Source organism: Otolemur garnettii, unplaced genomic scaffold, assembly GCF_000181295.1.
Source record: "Otolemur garnettii isolate 467f Iridium unplaced genomic scaffold, OtoGar3 scaffold00051, whole genome shotgun sequence".
Classification (NCBI taxonomy): Eukaryota; Metazoa; Chordata; class Mammalia; order Primates; family Galagidae; genus Otolemur; species Otolemur garnettii.
This window is the reverse complement of record NW_003852446.1, coordinates 4239121-4261520: the sequence shown is the minus strand read 5'-3', so window position 1 is coordinate 4261520 and position 22400 is coordinate 4239121. Positions and strand designations below refer to the sequence as shown.

General features: G+C 38.7%; 1 protein-coding gene across 1 annotated transcript in view; it reads right to left on the bottom strand.

Annotated features, from left to right (window-relative positions):
- The window catches only part of PPEF1 (protein phosphatase with EF-hand domain 1), a 95175-nt gene that overhangs the window by 20111 nt on the left and 52664 nt on the right, over nucleotides 1-22400 (bottom strand). Inside the window, exons 9-12 of the mRNA XM_012806398.1 lie at nucleotides 21615-21764; nucleotides 15679-15828; nucleotides 6132-6317; nucleotides 4642-4784 (exon numbers count right to left, since the gene is read on the bottom strand). Coding sequence (XP_012661852.1) covers nucleotides 4642-4784; nucleotides 6132-6317; nucleotides 15679-15828; nucleotides 21615-21764 — 629 coding nt within the window. The remainder of the gene's footprint in view (nucleotides 1-4641; nucleotides 4785-6131; nucleotides 6318-15678; nucleotides 15829-21614; nucleotides 21765-22400) is intronic.

Below are 22400 nucleotides of genomic sequence, written 5' to 3'. Positions count from 1 at the left end.
ATTCCACTCTTAAGTACATACTCAAGTAAAACATGTACACACAAACCTTGTAAATGAATGTTCATAACAGCATGATTCATAATGACCAAAATGTGGGAACAACCTAAATGTCCATTGGCTCATGAATGAATAAACCAAATGTGCTATTTTCATTCAGTGGAATATTATTCAACCATAACAAGGAATGAAATACTGATACAGGCTACAGTATGAATGACCTCAGAAACACCATGCTGCATGAAAGAAGCCAGCCATAAAAGACCACATATTTCATGATCCTATTTATACATGTATGAAATGCCCAGAATAGGCAAATCCATACAGATAGAAAATAGATTATTGGTTTCATGCTGTGATGGAGGGAGGTGACTGGGAAGTGCTTGCTAATGGGTATGAGTTTTATTTTTAGAATGGTAAAAATGTTCAAAAGTTAGATAATGATGATGATTGCACAACTCTGTAAATATACTAGATATCATTGAATTACAATTCAATGGGTAAGCTTTATGCCAGGGGTCCTCAAACTTTTTAAACAGGGAGCCAGTTCACCATCCCTCAGACGGTTGGAGGGCTAGACTGCAGGTCCCGGGACAAATCGGCTGCTAAGCAGGACAGGCAGTGGTGGCAAAAACACCTGGCAGGCCGGATAAATGTCCTAGGCGGGCCGCATGTGGCCCGCGGGCTGGACCATAGTTTGAGGATGCCTGCTATGCCATTTAAATCATATCTCAACAAAGCTGTTAAATATAAGGAAAGAAATACATATGTACAAAGGGAGGAGAGGAAATATTTCTATTACTTTGGTATTGGGACATTTTTCAAAACAAGGTGAAAAACCAGAAGTTATAATGAAATTATAAATTAACTTCATAGAACTAAAGCAAAATCAAGGCACCAGAAAGTATCTACAATATGCCTATAAAAATCCCCTATCCCCCATATGCAAAGAGCTCCTAAAAATTGATCCCAAAATGACAATCCAATACAAAACAAGGGAATGATATAAATAGAAAACTAAAAGAGAAAATGCAATGGCCCAGAACTGTAAGATGGGTAACTTTAACTGTCTAAAAATGAGATTTATCATTTTAATCCTTAAGCTTGGCAAAAATGAACAGTAATACTATCTGAGACTAATGAGGATGTGGAGAAACTGGTATGTTGTTCTTCAGATTGTCAATTGTTAGAACCTTTTTGAAGTAGCTATTTAAATTTTAAACACATATGTATATAAATCCATAAATTCTATATTTTAAAATCTTACATTAAAAATCAAATCATTAAAAATGATGGATATATGTATGTACATATATATATATACACACACACACACAGGGATTTTTTCCAGTTTTATTCAGGTATAATAGAGTAAAATTATATATATTTAGAGTTTACAACATGATTATTCAATATACATATATTATGGAATGATTACCACAATCACATTAGTTAACGCATGCATCACCTCACATAGATCCATGTGTGTGTATGTAGTGAGAACACTGGAAGTCTCTTTTAGCAAATTTCTAATATATAATACAGAATTATTAACTATAGTCACCATGCTACACAGTAGAGCTCCAGAACTTATTCATCTCATAACTGAAGATTGTACCCTTTGACCAATATTTCCCCATACTGAACCCCTAGGCCCTGGAAACTACTATTCTATACTCTATTTCTATGAGTTTGATTTTTTTAGAGTCCATATAAGTGAGTTCATATAGTATTTGTCTGACTTATTTTACTTAGCATAAAGCCCTCCAAGTTCATCCACATTGTCACAGATGGCAGGATTTCCTTTTTTTTTTTTTGAGACAGAGTCTTACTTTATTGCCCTTGGTAAAGTGCTATGGGATCACAGCTCACAGCAACCTCCAACTCCTGGGTTTAGGTGATTCTCTTGCTTCAGCCTCCCTAGTAGCTGGGACTACAGGTGCCGGCCACATGCCTGGCTATTTAGGATTTCCTTTTTTAATGGCTGAATAGTATTCTATTTTGTATTACATCTGGCCCTTCATATCAATGGGTTCTGCATTAGGGGATTCAACCAAGTGTAGATTAAAAATATTTGAAAAATAAAATAGATGGCTGGGGGCAGCGCCTGTGGCTCAAAGGAGTAGGGTGCCAGCCCCATATACTGGAGCTGGTAGGTTCAAACCTGGCCCTGGCCAAAAACTGCACGAAAAAAAAAAAAATAGACGGTTAGGTTTACACTGAACATGTACAGATTTTTTGTTTCTTGTCATTATTCCCTAAACAATAGAGTATAACAACTATTTATATAACATTTACATTGTATTAGGTATTACAAGAAATCTAGAGATGATTTAAAGTATGTGGGAAGATGTGCATAGGTTATATGCAAATACTATGCCATTTTATTTATTTATTTATTTTTTGTAATTTGTATAACCAATCATTTTTTATTTCATATTAATATGAGGGTACAGACAATTAGGTTACATTGTTTGCTTTTAGGTAGAGTCCAACTTGTGGTTGTGCCCCTTACCCAGGAGGTGTGCCATATACCCTTTACATTGTACCTGTTAGGTGAGAACCCACCAAACCCCCCACCTCCCCCCTTTCTCTGACTTGAGTTTAATTGTGTTTTTCTCTTATGTGGGTGTGTAGTTCATCTATTGGTTTCATATTAGTATTGAGTATATTGGAATCTTGCTTTTCTATTCCTATGACACTTTACTAAGTAGAATGTTCTCTGACTCCATCCAGGTTAATACAAAAGACATAAAGTCTCCCTCATTTTTTATGTACTATGCCATTTCATAGAAGGGACTTGAACATTTATGGATTTTGGATTTTGGTATCTGAGGGGGCTCCTGTAACAAATCCTCCACAGATAGCAAAGGATGACTAGAAAGAGACAGTGATATAGATATGGAGGGATGTGTGAGATATTCAGAGATTGCCAAAAAAAATTACACATTTTTAAGAAAGTAAAAAACTATTAAAATTGTAATACTTGAGTCACATTTGACTTCTGCAATTACAAGAGGTGCTCAAATATGACTTGTATTTATCTTTTGTTAAATAGTGTATATAGACATGACATTTTCTTTATCTGTTAGTATAGTGTATATAGATATAACATTTTCTAGTATAAATTAAATAGTGTATATAGACATGACATTTTCTTTATTTATCTGTTAGTATAATTAAATAGTGTATATAGATATGACATTTTCTAGTATAAATTAAACAGTGTATATAGATATGACATTTTCTTTGTTTATCTGTTAGTATAATAGTGTATATGGATATGACATTTTCCAGTATAAATTAAATAGTGTATATAGATATGACATTTTCTTTATTTATCTGTTGATGGACATGTAGGTTGTTTACATAACTTGGCTATTGTGAATAATGATGCAATGAGATACTGATTTCTTTTCCTTTGGATATACATCATGAAATAGGATTGCCAGATTATATGGTGGTCCAAGTTTTAAGTTTTTGAGGAAACTCTATGCAGTTTTCCATAATAGCTTACCAATTTACATTCCTACCAACAGTGTAGAAGAGTTCCATACCCTTGCCAACACTTGTTCTCACTTGTCTTTTTGATAACAGCCACCCTAACAGGTGTGAGGTGGTATCTCATTGTGGTTTTGATTTGTATCTGTGATGATTAGTGATGTTGAGTACCTTTTCATATGTATGTATATCTTAGGAAAAATGTTTATTCAAGTCTTTTGCCCATTTTTAAATTAGATTATTTATTTTTTTGCTATTCAGTTGTATGAGTTCCATATATAGGAATGTTTGTTATAGCTTTTTTTTTTTTTTGAGACAGAGTCTCAAGCTGTTGCCCTGGGTAGAGTGCCTTGGTGTCATAGCTCACAGCAACTTCCAACTTTTGGGCTCAAGTGATCCTCTTGCCTCACTCAGTTTTTCTATTTTTAGTAGAGACAGGGTCTTGCTTTTACTCAGGCTGATCTTAAACTCCTGAGCTCAGGCTAGCTTTTCCTATTTTTAGTAGAGATGGGGTCTCGCTCTGGCTCAGGCTGGTCTTGAACTCCTGAGCTTAGGCAATCTACCTGCTTGGCTAGTGTTTTTCTATTTTTACTAGAGATGGGGTCTCACTCTTGCTCAGGCTGGTCTTGAACTCCTGAGCCCAGACAATCCACCTGCCTTCGCTTCCCAGAGTGCTGGGATTACAGGCATGAGCCACAATGTCCAGCCAGATACTCAACTGTTTTAGTCACATATACTTTTGGGCAGAGAAGAGGGAGCAAGACTAGACAAAGCTGCCTGTGGGGCAGAGAAGTGTACAGGTTAGGGTTAGGTGGGGAGCTGCTTCTTTCACATTCAGTTATGGTTGTAGGTGCTGATTGTTTTGTTCATCTAAAAAGATGTATGAATTGAACATTGCTCTTTTGGTTTCAAATATGGGTCCATTAAAGTCATATACCAATGGGGTGTTTATTTTCCCATGTCCTTGTCTCTCTCCACCCTGCACTGTTACGTGACTGTTAACCACTTGGCATCTGGAACTATTTCCATTTTGCTTATACAAATAAGTAACCAATAAGTGACTGTCTTCACTCTTAGTAATTTGGGATGTTCTGTTTGGTCCTCAATACCAGTGTTCAGAATTCTCTTTAGAGTTATACATACCTTTGATGAAGAGGTTTCAGGCACGTTGCCTTGGTTACTTGGTACTGGAAAAATCGAGGATTCATACCACTACACAGTCTTATGTAAGCTCCTCGATTGCTGCCTTCTTCATAATAATTAGAAGCAGAAAATACAGTTATAACCTAATTAAAGAAAAAGAAGGTCAGGTTTGTGTAAAATTAGTTCTTAAAAAGATCATTCAATCTCAGAAATAGCTCAATTCTTAAAAAGCAAAACTTAAACTTCATAATCCCTGCAAATTATCCATGTCTGAAGTGATTTCCTGTGATTCCATCAGAGGAAAACAAGGCTTCTTACCCAGTTTCCCCAGGAGTACTACCTCCTAGCCACTCACCCAATATCCCCAGTGCATGACCCTGCAATCCTGTGTACAATTTTAGTGTTGACTCTTAGAATCCTCTTTAATGTTTGGTTTTGCAAATTCTAATTTTCCAAGAGGATAAATCCCTATTTTCTTGCTTTGTGATATTTGAGCATTCAAAGTAAAATCTGTCTAGTATCTCAGTCTGTTGCCTGTAGCTGAGTGAACTGGAGGCCCAGGGCCTCACAAAACCAGTACCTTAAGGGCAGGGAATAAAGGACCATGGCCACTCACTGTCTTGGGAAGAGACTAGCCTCGGGGTGGTGATGAAATAGGAGAGAACAAATACCTGTTGGTGACAAGGCATCTGGCTTAGACCCAGTTCTGTCCTAATGAGCATATCACTTCAGATAAGCCACCACTATTTTCTATTTTCTTATTACAAAGAAACCTTAAATAATCCTTGCCTTACTCATCTTGCAACATTAGTATGAGCCAAAAATGAATTAATAGAGTTCAGAAAGTAAGTACTGACACAGAAGGAAACGCCACACGTTGGTGTTCATGCTTATCAACTGATGTTCACTATGGAAAAAGGGGCATCATAGGACAACCTGGGGCAAGAAACCAGTTCCTCAGTCTTCCCCTCTTCTAGCCTCATCACTACTGGAGGAACACAGCACACTCCATTTTAGTGGCTGCAGCTAACCTGACTACAGTAGACAACTTGCTGGAGATCGCCTGCTCGGCCTGTTGCAGGGAAGTGTGTTTTTTGTTTTTACCCCTGTGTAGGGAACATGAAAAGAATAAAAGTGAGCTAACTGGATTCACTGCTGCCTTTTATGAAGTGGCCTTATAATTAGCAGAGAACAAAGCATTTCCAGGAATGTACTTAGCCCTTTGTGTCAGAATTTCTGTTTTCTGGGATTAGGGAAGATCTGAGAAATAATTCAAATATCTCTCAGGGCGAAGGACAGTGAGGCCCCTTCAAACAACCTAGGTGAACCCTACATTTTCACTTCTCTTTGGTTCTAGGGAAGACCTCTTCTCATGGGCTTCTAGGTAAGACCTGTTCTCATGGGCTTTTAGGTCAATCACACTCTGTGAACAAAAGACTATGTTTGGGGGAATGATGTTTATGAGACCATCATCAACAACATTATCTTACCTTCCCATCATGGCAGATTTCATACCCTTCGGGCTTACATTCATGAGACCTAATGAGCATCTTCAACTGGAATTTACTAAGAATCTTGGAGGTAACATCTGGTCCAAAATAGCAGCCCCCTCCTCGACATGTGTTCGGGTAACAGCCTTTTCTGCCTTTAGGATCACTCCACAGAATATCAATAACCTTAGAACAACAAACTAGATTAGGCTATAGGCTATAATTTACAAGTGAGAGTTTGTCTTTCTAGATTCCAACTTATTTGCCAGAAATAGTAACACAAGTTATCCCAAAGGCTAAAGGCTACTTCTCATTTCTCCTTCAAAAGTGTTTCATACTCCTTTCCTCTATGAATCCTTTCCAGAATAATTTTAATGCCCATAGCCATTCTAACCCCTTTCTATTTAACCCCAATGACCAATTTAGCAGTAACAATAACCAAAGGAGAAACAGACAGTAACCAGGAAAAATCAGCCCTTGCTCCCACCTTTTTTTGTCTTTAAAAATGCCATTACAATTATTTCATAACTGTTGAATCTACCAACTTCTTTTCTCTTAAAAACTGCTTCATTTCATGTTCAGAGGAAAAAGTAGCTCTCTACTACCACTACACATTAAGAGATAAGGTAGGTCTCATCACTGTGGCTTTGGCCCACATTTGTATCCAGTTGAGCACCCAGCCTAAGGAAGCCCTTGCCCTTTCCCATGACGAATGCAGAAATCTGTCCATCCAAGAGCATCTCTTACAGCATTTCCCTCCTTGGTAAGTAAATTCTCAAGTTCAGCCACACACTTAGCTACTAGCTGGATGCCACAATGTGTTCTCCCAAATCCACAAGTGTTTGATTAGCATAACTTTTCCTTCTGGGGCTGCTAGAGGCAAATGCAGGTTACATGACACCGAGGATTGAAGACTCAAGTTTTTAAGAGGATTTCTCATAGAAAATCAGAGGCTCCCTCTTTGTGGCTCTCATCTATCTACAATGTTTTTTTATTTAAACCTCTTAAACATCTTAAAGAGTAGTGAGAAAAACTCTGTCACTAAAGCTATACAACGTTGAGAAAACTCTAAGGGTCTCACTTCGACTTTTTTTTCTTTTTATAAATAGAATCTAGTACTTTATTTATTTATTTTTTGTTGTTGCAGGTTTCATTGCTGTTTTTAGCTGGCCGGGGCCGCCCTAGATATATGGGACTGGCGCCCTATCCACTGAGCCATAGGTGCCACCCACTTTAACATGTTTAAAATCAGGCATTTGGGCCAGCTGACCTATAAAGCATCTGAAAGTTCTAATAGACTGTGATTCCAAGATTCTATATTTTCCACATGCTTCTCTTGAGGGCATGAAAAGCATGGATTTGAGGTTATGAAGTTATTCCAGTGGGTCAAAATAGGGCATGAGAAAGGACTAGAAATGGCTGCTCCACTAAACTGGACTATAAATGCATGTATACGTTTGGTATGGAAAGGAAGTTAGAAATAAGTGAGGGGAAGAGAAGAGCAGAACTGGCAGAAGAAGTGGGGTGAAGAGCACATGGTCAGAACTAGAGAAACCTATACCAGGCACATACCAGACACTGGCAGAGTTTCATTTGTTTGTGTATGTTCTGCTGTCCTGTATAAATAAATACACAAAATAAAACATTGATGGGGTCAGTCCCTAACTCCTTCCCCTTTGGACTGTAACTGTTAACTAAGTTTATCCAGACTGTAGCTGTAACATAACTTAATATATCATTTACGTACTTAGTATTATATTGTTTATTATCTAATAGCTCTCCTTAAAATGTAAGCTCTGCAAGGCAACAGATCTTTTTTTTTTTTTTTGAGACAGAGCCTCAAGCTGTCCCCCTGGGTAGAGTGCTGTGGCATCACAGCTCACAGCAACCTCCAATCCTGGGCTGAAGCAAGTCTCCTGCCTCAGCCTCCCAAGTAGCTGGGACCACAGGCGCCTGCCACAACACCCGGCTATTTTTTTGGTTGCAGCCATCATTGTTGTTTGGTGGGCCCAGGCTGGATTCGAACCTGCCACCTTAGGTGTACATGGCTGGCACCTTAGCCACTTGAGCCACAGGTGCCGAGCCAAGGCAACAGATCTTTATTTGGTCACTGACATTTCCCAAGAGCCTAGAACTGTGTCTGACACATAGTAGTTCCTCAATAAACACCTGTTAAATGAATGAAGAGAAGGGAATTGCTCAAATTATAAATAATTAATTTTATTTTTGAAACCTCTGTGGCCTCTCCTTATAAATCTGTCCTAAAAGAGAGTATCATATTCATATCTCTGTATAATGATTTAACTCTTAGTAAATGTATCCCCCACATTTCAGGGAACATAAGGTAAAATTTAAACTATAGCACTCTGCCAAGAATTATGCATTTCCATGACTACAAAACAAAATAATCAGTATATGATCTTTATTATAACATAGCTCATAGATATTAAGAAATAAAAATAGGGTGGTGCCTATGGCTCAGTGAGTAGGGTACCGGCCCCATATACTGAGGGTGGCAGGTTCAAACCTAGCCCCGCACAGACTGCAACAAAAAATAGCTGGGCCTTGTGGTGGGTGCCTGTAGTCCCAGATACTTGGGAGGCTGAGGCAAGAGAATGGCCTAAGCCCAAGAGCTGGAGGTTGCTGTGAGCTGTGATGCCATAGCACTCTACTGAGGGTCACAGAGTGAGACTCTGTCTCTAAACAAAAAAAGAAATAAAATAATTGTGAGCTGTCTTTATCTGGAAATTTCAACTCTGGCTAAATGATGCATGCATCTCCACTATGTACCAGAAACTGAGGAAAGAAAATTAGGGGTACAACAAAAATTATTAAAATATCAGAATGATATTCTGGTCTACTTTACCCTATGTCAGCTCCAGTCCTGTGTGTGGAGTCTGTGAGATGCCACATCTATATTGTTATGGTGGAGGGAGATTCCATTGCAGAATAATGACCCACAATTTCCTCCCTCCCATTCTAACTCATCTAAGCTTCCAGAGGCCATGATTTTCTTTTTGTGTAACTCCAATTTCTTCCTAATTATCCTTTTTATTCATATAACGTTAGAAGAGCTTTTTCTAACCTTTAGTCTTTGGAATTTGAATGTCAAAATTTAAGGAGGCATCCTTTCCTACTTGTCATGAGATCGTTCTTATACTTATTGATTGTTAAATATTTTAGATGCACAAGCCAGTAATGAATTTTGTTTCTCCCTCCATTTCTCTCTCCTCACCTCTCTCTTTTTCCCTCATTGATTAGAGTATATTTTATATCAGAAACCACATTTTTAGTCAACATTTTCAGCAATCAAGATATAAGTATCAAGTCAAGAAACAGATGCTTCTCCAACAATTACCTAATGGACACAAATAGCTTAAAACACTGTTTGGTAACATGTTCAATTATTTGTTCTAGCTACAGATGTTACCAATGTCATGTGGGTATGTGTTTATGTGCACTTGTAAACACACATGTGCACACAAATATATGTATGTGTGTTTATATACGAATAAGAAAACAGTCTTATGGTTACGATTCAACCTACAGCAAGAATGCTCTTATCATTAAGCATTCATCCATTTGAAATAATTTTTTTTTCAACTCAGAACAGGAAACCTGAAGAAAAGTCTATGAAGGCCTTTCTAAGAGGTCATGAAATTTGCATCTAAAAAGTTGAAAAGCAGTGTCCTGTAACACCACTTCCTACTGTGAGAGAAATGGTATGACCTAGCAATTAAAAGCAGAAAGTTTAGAGTTCAACAAATTTGGATTCAAATCCAGCCCCATCATTGAGCACATTATTCAACTGATACAAGATTCAGTGTTCTCTTTTGTCAAATGAGAATAATTCTACCTGTGTCATTAGGTTGGTTTAAGGATTGAATGAGATAATATATGTAGTTGTTCTTAAGTACTCATCCCTGCCATATGGGGTAAAAACTGGCAGGGAAGGCAGTTAGAATGTAGGATAGGAAATTTAGCAAGATAAATGAGCAAGGGTGCTCAAGAGTGATTGATACATTCTTGCTGAATGGAGGAATAAATAGGAGGAATATTTATAGCTCTTACTATATGCCAGAAGCTTCAGCGACTCCAGAGAGGCAGCTCTAGAGTACGCATACTGCCACAAAGATGAGTACATGTCTTACTGCCTTTACATCCCTGTTTACGGAAATGCTCATTCAAATTCTCAAAATTAAAACACAATGACAGGAACAGCAGTGTTAAGAGCTTGGCAGACCCTGTCCACAGTGAAAATAGTCATTTAACTTGTGACAATTTCTTTTCGCAGTTTTTGGCCAGGGCTGGGTTTGAACCCGCCACCTCCAGCCTTTGGGCCGGGCACCCTACTCCTTTGAGCCACAGGCACCGCCATGAGACAATTATTTTTAAAACTTTCACTACTTGAGAGGTTGAGACAAGAGAATCACTTAAGCCCAAGAGTTTGAGGTTGCTATGAGCTGTGACAGCACAGCACTCTACAGGGGGCAACAAAGTGAAACTCTGTCTCAAAAAAAAAATTCTTTTAAACAAGCTGGTCCAAAGGTCAGTTACAGATCAAACTCTTTGTTCTACTCTTTCCTCTCTTCTTACTACTGTACTTAATTAGTTTAAAAAATAAATTTAAAATATTTTTGTTTAAAACCAATTAAAGTCTCTGGAAATTGTCCTAATGGCATACAGCAAGTGGAGAAACATTTATTTGAGAAAATTTACTAACTTTTGGTATCAACAAAGAGAGTTTCTGGCATTTAAGTCATGATCTACCATAATCCCTACCCCTAGATCACTGTATATGGGAACTCTACTCCAGGTGAGTATATCCAAGAAGACAGGACTCCACCTTCTCCTAGCTCCAAGTAGGGGGCTCTCATTTTGCCCCAGAAGGGGCAAGCAGATGGGCCTCTCTCTTACCCTCTAGCTCTGTGTTACACAAGCTGAGGCCGAGAGAACAAGGGCTCATTTTCCTCACTGGGTAGAAAAGTTCTACCCCATTTTCCTCACTGGGTAGAAAAGTTCTACCCCAAGACTTTTAGTCTTGCACCTAATCTCAATCGTCCCCACCCTTACTCACTCATAGGGAAGAAGTGTCATGCCAGGAGGGGCAAACATCCCTGCCTACCACCCACTTTTAGAACTGAGTTGTCACTCCAAGGGAAGCTGCTATGCTTGCTCCAAGCTCCAGTGCACTGGCACAGAGGTTTGGCCAGGGGGAGACATGGGTTGAGAAAGGAGACCTCTGCTACTCTGCTTAAGGGGACTGGACTTATTTGGTGCAAAGCTAAGGAAGTTCATGCCTAAGGGCACTATTGAAAACAATGGGGATCTTGAGAATAAGCTCTCAGAGGACTGCTGGTAGTTTCACAATACTAGTAACAACAATAGACTAGCTAGAACTTTAACAGACAGAGTCAGGTAAAGAGACAGATGAGAAGAGCCTTCCTGGAGTTAGAGTAAGCCTCAAAGAGGCTCAACATCCTGCCCCCGCCTCAGCTTCAACTGAATCAGACTATAGAGAGTTTGTGGTCTAGAGCATTGTTAAAAACAATGGAGCAATTAGCTAACAATCTGTCAAAGCTAATTGTGTGAAATAGTTGGGTTTGATATAAATAGAGGCAGATGGACCAGAAGCTTAAAGGAGAGTCAAAGAGAGTCAGCTAAAACCACAAGCATCCCTGGTGGTTACGGAAGCTGTGTGCACGCCCAAGGCAGCACTCTGTGAGGAATCACCTCAGGAACTGCACACTGAAGGGTGTACTAAATTATCCAGACCAGTCACTGGTAATGAATAAACAAACAAAAAAGCAAATGATAACAACAAGCCTCAGAAGGGGGGTATAGAAATAACTATCTAGAGTTACTACACTATATTATCCAAAATATCCAGTCTTCAACAAAAAATTATAAGACATGCAAAAAAAATATATGACCCATACATGGGGAAAAAGAAGCAGGTAATAGAAACTGCTTTTAAAGTGGCTAGATGTTGACTTAGCAAAGATTTCAAAGCAACTATTATAAATATGCTCAAAGAGACAAATATAAAACACTCCACCAAAAAGAGTGAAATATATAGTCTTCTCAAGTGCACATGGAGCATTCTCCAGGATAGACCATATGTTAGGCCACAAAAAATAGTCTCAGTAAGTTTTAAAAGGATTTACCAAAGAAAGAAAAAAACAAGTTTTAAAGGGGTTTAATCATGCAAAGTATGTGTTTTCTGTCTACAGTCAATTTAAACTAGAAGCCATTAAAAGAATGAAATATGGGAAATTTACAAATATGTAGACATTCAACAATACACTCCTAAATAACACATGGGGTAAAGAAGAAATCACAAGGGAATTTAGAAAATACTTTGATATGAAAGAATTAAGACTACAACATAGGCTGAGTGCTGTGGCTTGAACCTATAATCCTAGCACTCTGTGGGGCTGAGGTGGGTGGATCAGTTGAGCTTAGGAGTTCAAGACCAGCTCGAGCCAGAGTGAGACCTCATCTCAAACACTAGCTGGGCATTGTGGCAGGCTCCTGTAGTCCCAGCTACTGAGGCAAGTGGATCACTTGAGCCTAGGAGTTTGAGGTTGCTGTGACCTAAGACACCATGGCACTTTACCCAGGGTGACAGAGTATGACTCTGTCTCCAAAAAAAGAAAAAAAAGAATACAACAGTAAAACTTATGAGATGGAATTAAACAGTACTTATAGATAAATGTATAACTTTATTAATAGATTAAAAAGATCTCAAATCAACATTACCTCCAAGTAAAAAACTGGAAAAAGAAGAGCAAACTAAGCCTAAAACAAGCAGAAGAAAGGAAATAATAAAAATAAGAGCAAAGGTAAGTAAAATAGAGAATAAACAATAGAGAACATTAATAGACCAAAAACTGGTTCCTTGAAAGATCAAGAAAATTGACAAACCTTAGTGAGACTGACTAAGACAAAAAGAGAGAAGACTCAAATTGCTCATATCAGGAATGAAGGAGGGAATATTATTACCAGACTCATAGGAGAAAAAAATTGTTAAGAAACACTACAAACAAATTTAGGCCAAAAAATTAGATAAATCAGATGAAATGTACAAATTCTAAGAAAAACAAAACTACCAAGACTACCAAGACACAAACTACTACTCAAGTAGAAATTAAAAATCTGAATACAATTATAGCAAGAAAAAAGATTGAATTAGTGATTTTAAAACTTCCTACAAGGAAAATCTCAGAAGGCTTCACTGACGAACTCAACCAAAACATTTGAAAAATTAGTATCAATCCTTCGCAAATTCTTCCAAAGCATAAAAAAGGAGATAATACTTCCCAACTTATCTTATGAAGCCAATCTTATTCTAATAACAAAATTAGACAATGATATAATAAGAAAACTACAGACCAGTATAAATTTGACAAAACAAATGCAAGAAATCTGTGCTTAAAAGTACAAAACACTGCTGAAATTAAAGAATAAATGGAAAGACATCCCATGCTCACAGGATTGAAGATATAACATTGTTAAGCTAGCCATAGTACTTGAATTGAACTATAGATTCGAGGCAATCCCTACCAATAACCCAGCTGCTTTTTGGTAGAAATTGATAAATTGATTCTAAAATTCATATGGAAATTCAAGGACCCAGAATAGCCAGAACAATCTTGAAAAAGAAGTTGGAGAACTCACACTTCCCAGTTTTAAAATTTCCTACAAAGCTATAGTAATCCAAATTGTATAGTACTGACATAAAGATAAAAATATACATGTGAAACAGAGTTAAGAGTTGAGAAATAAGCCCTTATAGTTATGGTCAATTGATTTTTGATAAGTGTCAAGAAAATTCAATGAGGAAAGAATAATCTTGTGAAGAAATAGTGCTGGAGTAATTGAATAGCCACATGAAATACAATGAATTTGGAATTCTACTTCACACTATACACAAAAATTAACTAGAAATAGATCAGACATCTAAATGTAACAGCTAAATCTCTAAAACTTTTAGAAGAAAACAAAGTAATAGGCCTGGTGCCTGCAGCTCAGTGGTTAGGTTGCCAGCCACATACACGGGTACTGGCGGGTTCAAACCCAGCCAGGGCCTGCTAGACAATAATGACAACTACAATGAAAAAAAAGGCAGGTGTTGTGGTGGGTGCCTATAGTCCCAGCCACTTGGGAGGCTGAGGCAAGAGAATCACTTGAGCCCAAGAGTTTGAGGTTGCTGGGAGCTGTGATGCCATGGCACTCTACCAAGGGTGACATAGTGAGACTCTGTCTCAAGAAAAAAAAAGAAAAAGGAATTAATCTTTGTGACTTAGAGTTTGACAACAGCTTAGATACAACACCAAAAACATGAGGAACTGGAGAAAAACACATAATATTGGTGTCACCAAAATTAAAAACTGTTGTGCTGTAAAGGTCACCATCAAGAAAGGGAAAAGACAACCCATAGAATGGGGAGAATATTTTCAAAAAATGTATCTCATAAGGGGTTTGTATTTAGAATTATAAAAAAACTCTTAACAATCCGATAATAAAAAGGTAAATAATTTTTTAAATGGGCAAAGGAGCTGAATAGACACTTCTCCAAAGAAGATCTATAAATATCCAATAAACACATGAAAAGATGCTCAACATCTTTAGTCATTAGGGAAACACAAATCAAAACCACAATGAAATTCTACCTCTTGCCCTCCATGATGGCTACTATCAAAAGGATGTACAATAGCCAAGTGTTAGTGAGAATGTGGAGAAAGTGAAAGCTTCATACATTGCTGGTGGAAATGTAAAATGGTATAGCCACTTGGGAAAACAGTCTGAAACTTTCTTAAAATGTTAAACTTTCTTCAGAGTTACTTTATGACCCAGTACTTCTATTTCTAGGCATACACCCAAGAGAAATGAAAACATACATGCACATAAAAACCTGTATGTGAATGTCTGCAGCAGCATTATTTATAACAGCCAAGAAGCGAAAAAATAACCCAAATGTCCATCCACTTATGAATAAATACAATGTATCTATCCATATAATACAATATTATACAGCAATAAAAAGAAGTAAGTACCGAGACATGCTATAGCGTAGGTAGACCTCAAGAACATTGTGCTGAGTGAAGGAAGCCAGACACAAAAGACCACATAGTGTATCTGCCCATTTCTATAACATGTTCAAAATAGGAAAATCTATAAAAAGTATATTAGTGGTCACCTAAGGCTGGAGTTTGTGGAGAGAGCTGGGGGTAATAGGAGTGACTGCTAATAGGTATAGGGCTTTCTTTTTTGGATGATGAAAATATTCTAAAATTCTAAACTTAGATTGTGGCAATAGGTTTACAACACAATGAATTTACTAAAAACTACTGAATTTTGGACTTTAAGCAGGTGAGATATATAGTATGTGAATCACATCTCAATAAAGCTCTTAAAATACTGTGATAAATTCAGAGAGAATGATCTGGTCTGTGTATAAAGTAAAAGTCAGTTTTTGGCTATATATTGTAATATGTATGGTGGTATCTTTATTTTCATGCCAGTGAACATGCTGAGTACCTACCTGTTCCCATTCATGCCTTGATAAATGCTCAGAAGTTTCGCCTTGTTTGAATATCTCTGACGCAGAAACAGATATACCCATTCTACTTTGCTCAAATTCCACAGCCTGGTCTCTACTTACATCCATTGGTGGTATCAGCACAGATTTCATCTATAAAACAAATTCATGTTTTAGCCAAGCCCGCTGCTTATTGTGTGGCATGCAGAGACTTAGCACCAGTTGGGATCCTGTCTGTATTGTTGTGCCTCAACCCACTGAAAAACACACAGTAACTTTTCTATTTTTTTTTTTTTTTGAGACAGAGTCTCACCGTGTTGCCCTTGGTAGAGTGCTCTGGTGTCACAGCTAACAGCAACCTCAAACTCTTGGGCTTAAGTGATTCTCTTGCCTTAGCCTCCCAAGTAGCTGGGACTATAGGTGCCTGCCACAATGCCTGGCCAGCTATTTCTTTGTTGTAGTTGTCATTGTTGTGTAGCAGGCCCCGGCCGGGTTCAAACCTGCCAGCTCTAGTGTATGTGGCTAGTGCCCTAACCACTGAGCTACAGGACCAAGCCACAGTCACCTTTTCTATCGTACCACCTCCTATATCTGCTAATCCAAGGATGTCTGTAAAATGGGCCTGTTAAATTCTGTTTGTACATGTTTCAACTAGAGACACTGCCATACAGGGAAAGCTTTTCATTAGGGTTTTGAAGCTGTTAGACATGTTCAGGCATCAACACAGGAAATGGAAGATGCTAGTATAGGAAAAACCAGCCTCCCTTTGAGGTTTATCTACACCTGGAGTTGAGTCTTTTTTTTTGAGACAGAGACTCACTATGTCACCCTCGGTAGAGTGCTGTGGTGTCATGGCTCACAACAACCTTAAACTCTTGGGCTCAAGTGATTCTCTTGCCTCAGCCTCCCAAGTAGCTGGGACCACAGGCACCCACCACAATACCTGGCCATTTTTTTTTTTTTGGTTGCAGTTGTTACTGTTGTTAAGCAGGCCTGGGCTGGGCTGGAACCTGCCACCTTCAGTGTATGTGGCTGGTGCCCTACTCATTGAGCTACGGGCTACGGGCGCTGAGCCTGGAGTTGAGTCTTAAGGAGTTCAGAAACACCTTGTCAGAGTGTGGGTGCTTTTTGCTTTCTTGTGTTTTCCAGGAGAAATAAGAAAAATCACATCTCTGTCTAGGAAAATTCTCAAAAGAGACACAAATTGAAAACTTTGGAAGCCCTTCAACCTAATGCAGCGATGTTCTCAACCTCAACCTGCCAACAATTGAATGTGGTCCAAATCCTAGAAAATAGGATTTTGTTTTTTGAAAATAAATTGTCTTTCTGATAGTATATCAACTACTACTATAATCCCTTCTGTGTTCCCTCCCATAATCTGAGACTATAATTTTATACTTGATTCTTTGTAGCATCATACCTTTATACAAAAGAATTTTCAATAATACTTTGGTTACACTGTTGGCCACAGCTCAGTGATGGACAATTCTCTGTGGTAGATGCTTAGTTTCTTCTACTCACTAGGGTGTATAGGAAATCTTATTTTTATTTTTCAAAATTAAATTGAATCTTATTCTGAGGTCCTGTCTCATTGAGCTAGTTGGAAATTCAATCTCAGCTATTATTAGCTAGTTCACAGCCTACCTGCCTTGTCTCTTGCCAGCAAATGTCCTCAGGTCATACAGCAGAATATTCTGGGAGGATCCTCTGAACATGGGTCTACACAACTCACTTCTGATAAGCTCATTTGGCAAGGTCACATGGTCTTTAAGTATGTGCAGCTCTGTAGTTTTCAAGGCCACTTGGGAATGGGATACTTTGCTCTAGCACCCCCTAAAGCACCATACCACCATTTTCTCCTGGGGAGGGGGGGTCCTACTGGCCATCTTTTCCCACATACCCTGCTGGGCAGTTTGAAGAATATAAACCAGAGTCTTAATCTTACAGAATCTTCCTTCTCTGTTCTTCTACATTGACCTCCCCACCCTCCCACCTTACAAAATACCTTTAATGAACCTAGAAGCAGGTTGTTGCCAGGTCCTCTTACCCCTTCTACTCCCCTATTAACAATGATTCCACAACAACAAGGGTAAACCAGGAATTATATTCACCTCTACCCTGGGGAGTTGGAGGATCCTATGGGATGGGAAGTTATAAAATTGGACCTGAAAAGCTACTTTTGTAGCTCATCTGATAAGATGAGAACCAAAGGTGTGAACCTAACATATTCACTACAGTTCAATCATATTTCAGACAAGTATGTGCTGCTAGTGCTAGTTCCACCTAACTCTATGATGGGTAGAAGATACAAACAATACACAAGTCAAAGTTCACATCTTTTTTTTTTTTAAGCTGGGGCTGGGTTTGAACCAGCCACCTCTGGCATATGGGGCTGGCACCCTACCTTTTTGAGCCACAGGTACCACCCCAAAGTTCACATCTTTAAAATCAGTTTTATGAGCAGGCTCAACCGTGATCCCTGAAAGGGGTGAAATTTGAGGCATCCTGGGAAAATTGCTGGCCCCTAAACTCCCCAGCGTCTGTCTTGGTGACTGAAATTCAAACCTCAGATCCAAGTATCAGAAAAAAAGAAAAGAGAGCTATATGTTTAGTATTTACTGTATGCCATTTCTTCACCTAAGTAATTATACTTAATATTCTCAATGATCTGATATAGTAGGTATTTTTATCTCCAATTTATAGATATGGAAACTGCAGATTGGAAAACTTTAAAACCTTGTCCAGTCACCCAGCCAGGAAATGGCCCAGTCAGGATGTAAACCTAGACCTCAATCTGTCTAATGTCAGAGTCTCGAAGTCTTTCCTATGTCAAGGTAGCTCTCAATTTAGGGCCTCCACAGAACTAGAAAGGGGCATTCCAGAGACATGTTCCCAGTATCTCCAAATGCCCTAATTAGGGCTGGCTGCTCAGGCTAACCTCAAGAAAGCAAAAGTTTTCAATCTAATCAATTAGTAGTGGCTGCCATGACTAATTAGCACTGTAGTCATAGGGTGCATGGTGGTAGTGGCCTGTAGCTTTCATGCCACCTGCTTGTCAATATTTGACTGACAAAAACATGTTCCCTTGCTCTTGGCTGGAACTGTATCTACTTGTTATCTTAATACTAATACTATCTTATTTTGATCAAAATATCTTATTGGCTTGAGGATTCACTGATATCATGAAAAAGGTGCTTTAAACTTAACTGCAACTGGGATATATTTGAGTGCAAAAGGAAGCACTATTAGCAATTACACCTGGATAACAGTGGCAAATCAGGAAGTGTGGTTATCAGTGAGGTGGGGGAGGGAGCTATGTAAAATCACTACAGAATCAGGAAACGGGTGGTAAAAAAGTTTCTATCCAGTTTTGTCTTACATTTGTCCTACTTTTCTCTTAAATCTCTTAGAAGATCATCAACAAATATTAATTACTTACTACATGTCAGGTGCTGGGGTTTTATCAGTGAATTAGAGAAGCAGAGGAAGATAGTAAATGGTGCCATAATTCCTTATTTAATTTTGGTAATTATTATGAAGGATATATACAAGGGGCTTGTCAGCATGTAAAGGGGGACCTGATCTAGTCTTGAGGTTATATTTAAGTGGAAATTAAAAGGATGAGAACGCTGGCCACTGTGGCTCACCCCTGTAGTCCTAGCACTCCAGGAGGCCAAGGCAGGAGGATCCCCTGAGTGCAGGAGTTGGAGACCAACCTGAGCAAGAGTGAGATCCTGTCTCTACTAAAAACAGAAAAAACAAACTAAAAAATAGAAAAACTAGCCGGGCATAGTGGCAGGAGCCTGTAGTCCCAGCTACCTAGGAGGCTGAGGCAAGAGGATTGCTCAAGCCCAAGAGTTTGGGGTTGCTGTGAGCTATGACAACACATCACTCTATCAGGGTGACAGAGTCAGACTGTGTCTCAAAAAAGAAAAAAAAGAATAAGAGGACATTACCACCAATATTATCATTCATACGTGCACAAAGGTTTAATGACTCTGAAAACTCAAGGTGCAACAAGGGGTTTATGTCTCCATCAGATTAAATTCCAGCTTTAGACTTCACCTGCCCAATATTGGTTACAAGTTAATTATCAGTCCTAAGGGGCTAACAATCCAGGTTTCCCACTAGCACTGTATATCATTATCTGGCTCCACGGCTGCTACTAGTTCTTACGCCAACATGACAACTCCCTACATCTTTAGTCTGGGGGCTTTGCCCTGACTCAGATACAGAAGGAAGACAATTCTAAAGAACTAGAATTGTAAGGTCCACCCAAGGAGCCCTTTACTAGGTGTAGAATATTATAGGCACCACATGGACACCTCCCTAAGAGGTTTTACAAAGACTCCTGTTCTGCTTTTATTTGTATCTAATACAATTATTTAGGGTTAAAACACTTAAAAAATTATCCTGAACCATTTGAAATATATTATAAGGGAAAGCATATCAATTCAGAAATAAATTGCCATATGGGTTCCACCTATATAAGGTAACTAGAATAGTCTAATTCATAGGGACAGAAAGTAGAATGGTGGTTGTTAGAGGCTAGAAGGGAAGGAAGAATGGGGAGTTAGCATTTAATGGGTAAGGAATTTTAGTTTAGGAAGACTGAAAAGTTCTGGAGATAGATGGTGGTGATAGAGGTGATAGGTGTACAATAATGTGAGTATACTTAAGACCACTAAACTACATACTTAAAAATGGTTATCAATGGTCAATTTCTTTTTTTTTTGAGACAGTGTCTCACTTTGTCACCCTTGGTACAGTGCTGTGGTATAATAGCTCACAGCAACCTCAAACTCTTGGGCTCAAGAGATTCTCTTGTTCAGTTTTTCATTTTTTTAGTAGAGATGGGGCCTTATTCTTGTTCAGGCTGGTCTTGAACTCATAAGCTCAAGCAATCCACCCGCCTCAGCCTCCCAGAGTGCTAGGATTACAGGCATGAGCCATCAGGCCTCAGTGGTCAATTTTACGGTATATATACTTTACTGCAATATAAATGAATTAATTGAGACTTGAATTTTTAAAAATCAAGATTTTTCACTTTGAGAAACTACTGCATATAAAATGCTAATGTTTTCTCATTTTTCCACTCTCAACATGAATTGAATAAAATATTTTCAATATATAGAAGTTACCCATATAGTTCTTTTAATCATGCAATCAGTGAGAAGGAACACTAAGAAAAGGGCTTCAGGAGTAGAAAGAAAACCTGGCCTGCTGAACCAGGAAGTCTGGAAGGCCCATAAGAATGTGAGCATGAAGTAACCTAGGTAACCAATGACCAACAGAAAAAGACAATCAATGACCAATACAAAAGGGCAATACTGCCTCCAGGTGCAGAGAGACCAAGGAAAGACTTGCAACTAATTTCAAACACAGAGTATTTATACTGTTGCAGGCTGTTGCATCTCCATCTTTCTCTTACCTTTTCTCCAACTCTCTTTGGAAGAGCTCTAAACTTTCTCTTTGTTCTTCCTAAATCAAATCTCTCTTTATTACCCTGAAACTTGTGATTACTTTTGCTTTCTGTCCACATCATCTGTGCCGACCCAGTTTTCTGTGCCGCTTCAGTTTCCACCCACTTTTGTTTTCGATTACTGCTGTGCCTCAGTCGAACTTTCTAGTTTAGCTGAGTAGTTGAACCAGGTCAAGTGGGTTTGGGGAACCAGGACCCCAACCCTCAACACATAGATTTTCTTAAAATTTGTACTTATCTTTTTTTGGCTGGGACTGGGTTTGAACCTGCCACCTCTGGCATATGGAGCCAGCGCCCTACCCTTCTGAGCCACAGGCGCCACCCAAAATTTGTACTAATCTTTTCAGAGTTACAGCAACCACTAAAACATAAATCAATCCAATTATAACAAGTGAAAAGAGGTATACATTCCCTTATAAACTTCTGAGACAAGATTCATGTCAACATTACTTCTTACTTTGTTTCTTTCTAGACGATGGAGTACATTCAAGTCTGTGGACTCTGATATCCCACCATGTGTGACCAGGATTTCATTGTCAATGATTGTACCAATCGGGAGCCAGGTATAGAGTTCCTCCAAAATTTCTAAGATTTTTTTTCCATGTAGCTGTAAGAAAGAACTTGAGTAAGTTTTATTTTTCTTACAGGTTCACTTTATTGAATAATCCCACGTATGGACAAAGAACAACAGTTTTCATGCCACTCAAAGGAAGTCAGCAAGGAGCTGCTGACCAACTAGCATGCATTAAGTATGTTATTTTATTCCATATTTTTTGATACTATGACATCTTGGGGCCTTGCTGGCTTTGGAGGAAAGACTGCCCCTCCCAGGGATAGCTAATTCCTAGAGACAATGAATGACTGCCCTTCACATGTGCAAACCAACCAATCCAGAGCCCAACCCCCAACCACCTCCTTTAAGAGCTCTCAACACTCAGGGCCACTATTCCTCTGCTCTAATCACCCAGGGCCAGGTACCAGACAACTAGGGGCAATCCTTATGTCTTAGAGCAGGTCAAAATTATTCCTGCTAATCAATCCTAAACCCAATTTCACTGAAGTGCCTCACTCTTTCCCTCTCCCATGAAAAACCACAATTAAGGCTCTTGCCCTTGATTTCCCCTCATCCCTCAGTCTTCTGACCAACTCTGATACTTCCCTAAGAGCTCATCCCAGTGTGGCATGCAGTGACCCCTATTAGAAAACCTTTCCTTGGCTCGGCGCCTGTGGCTCAAGCAGTTAA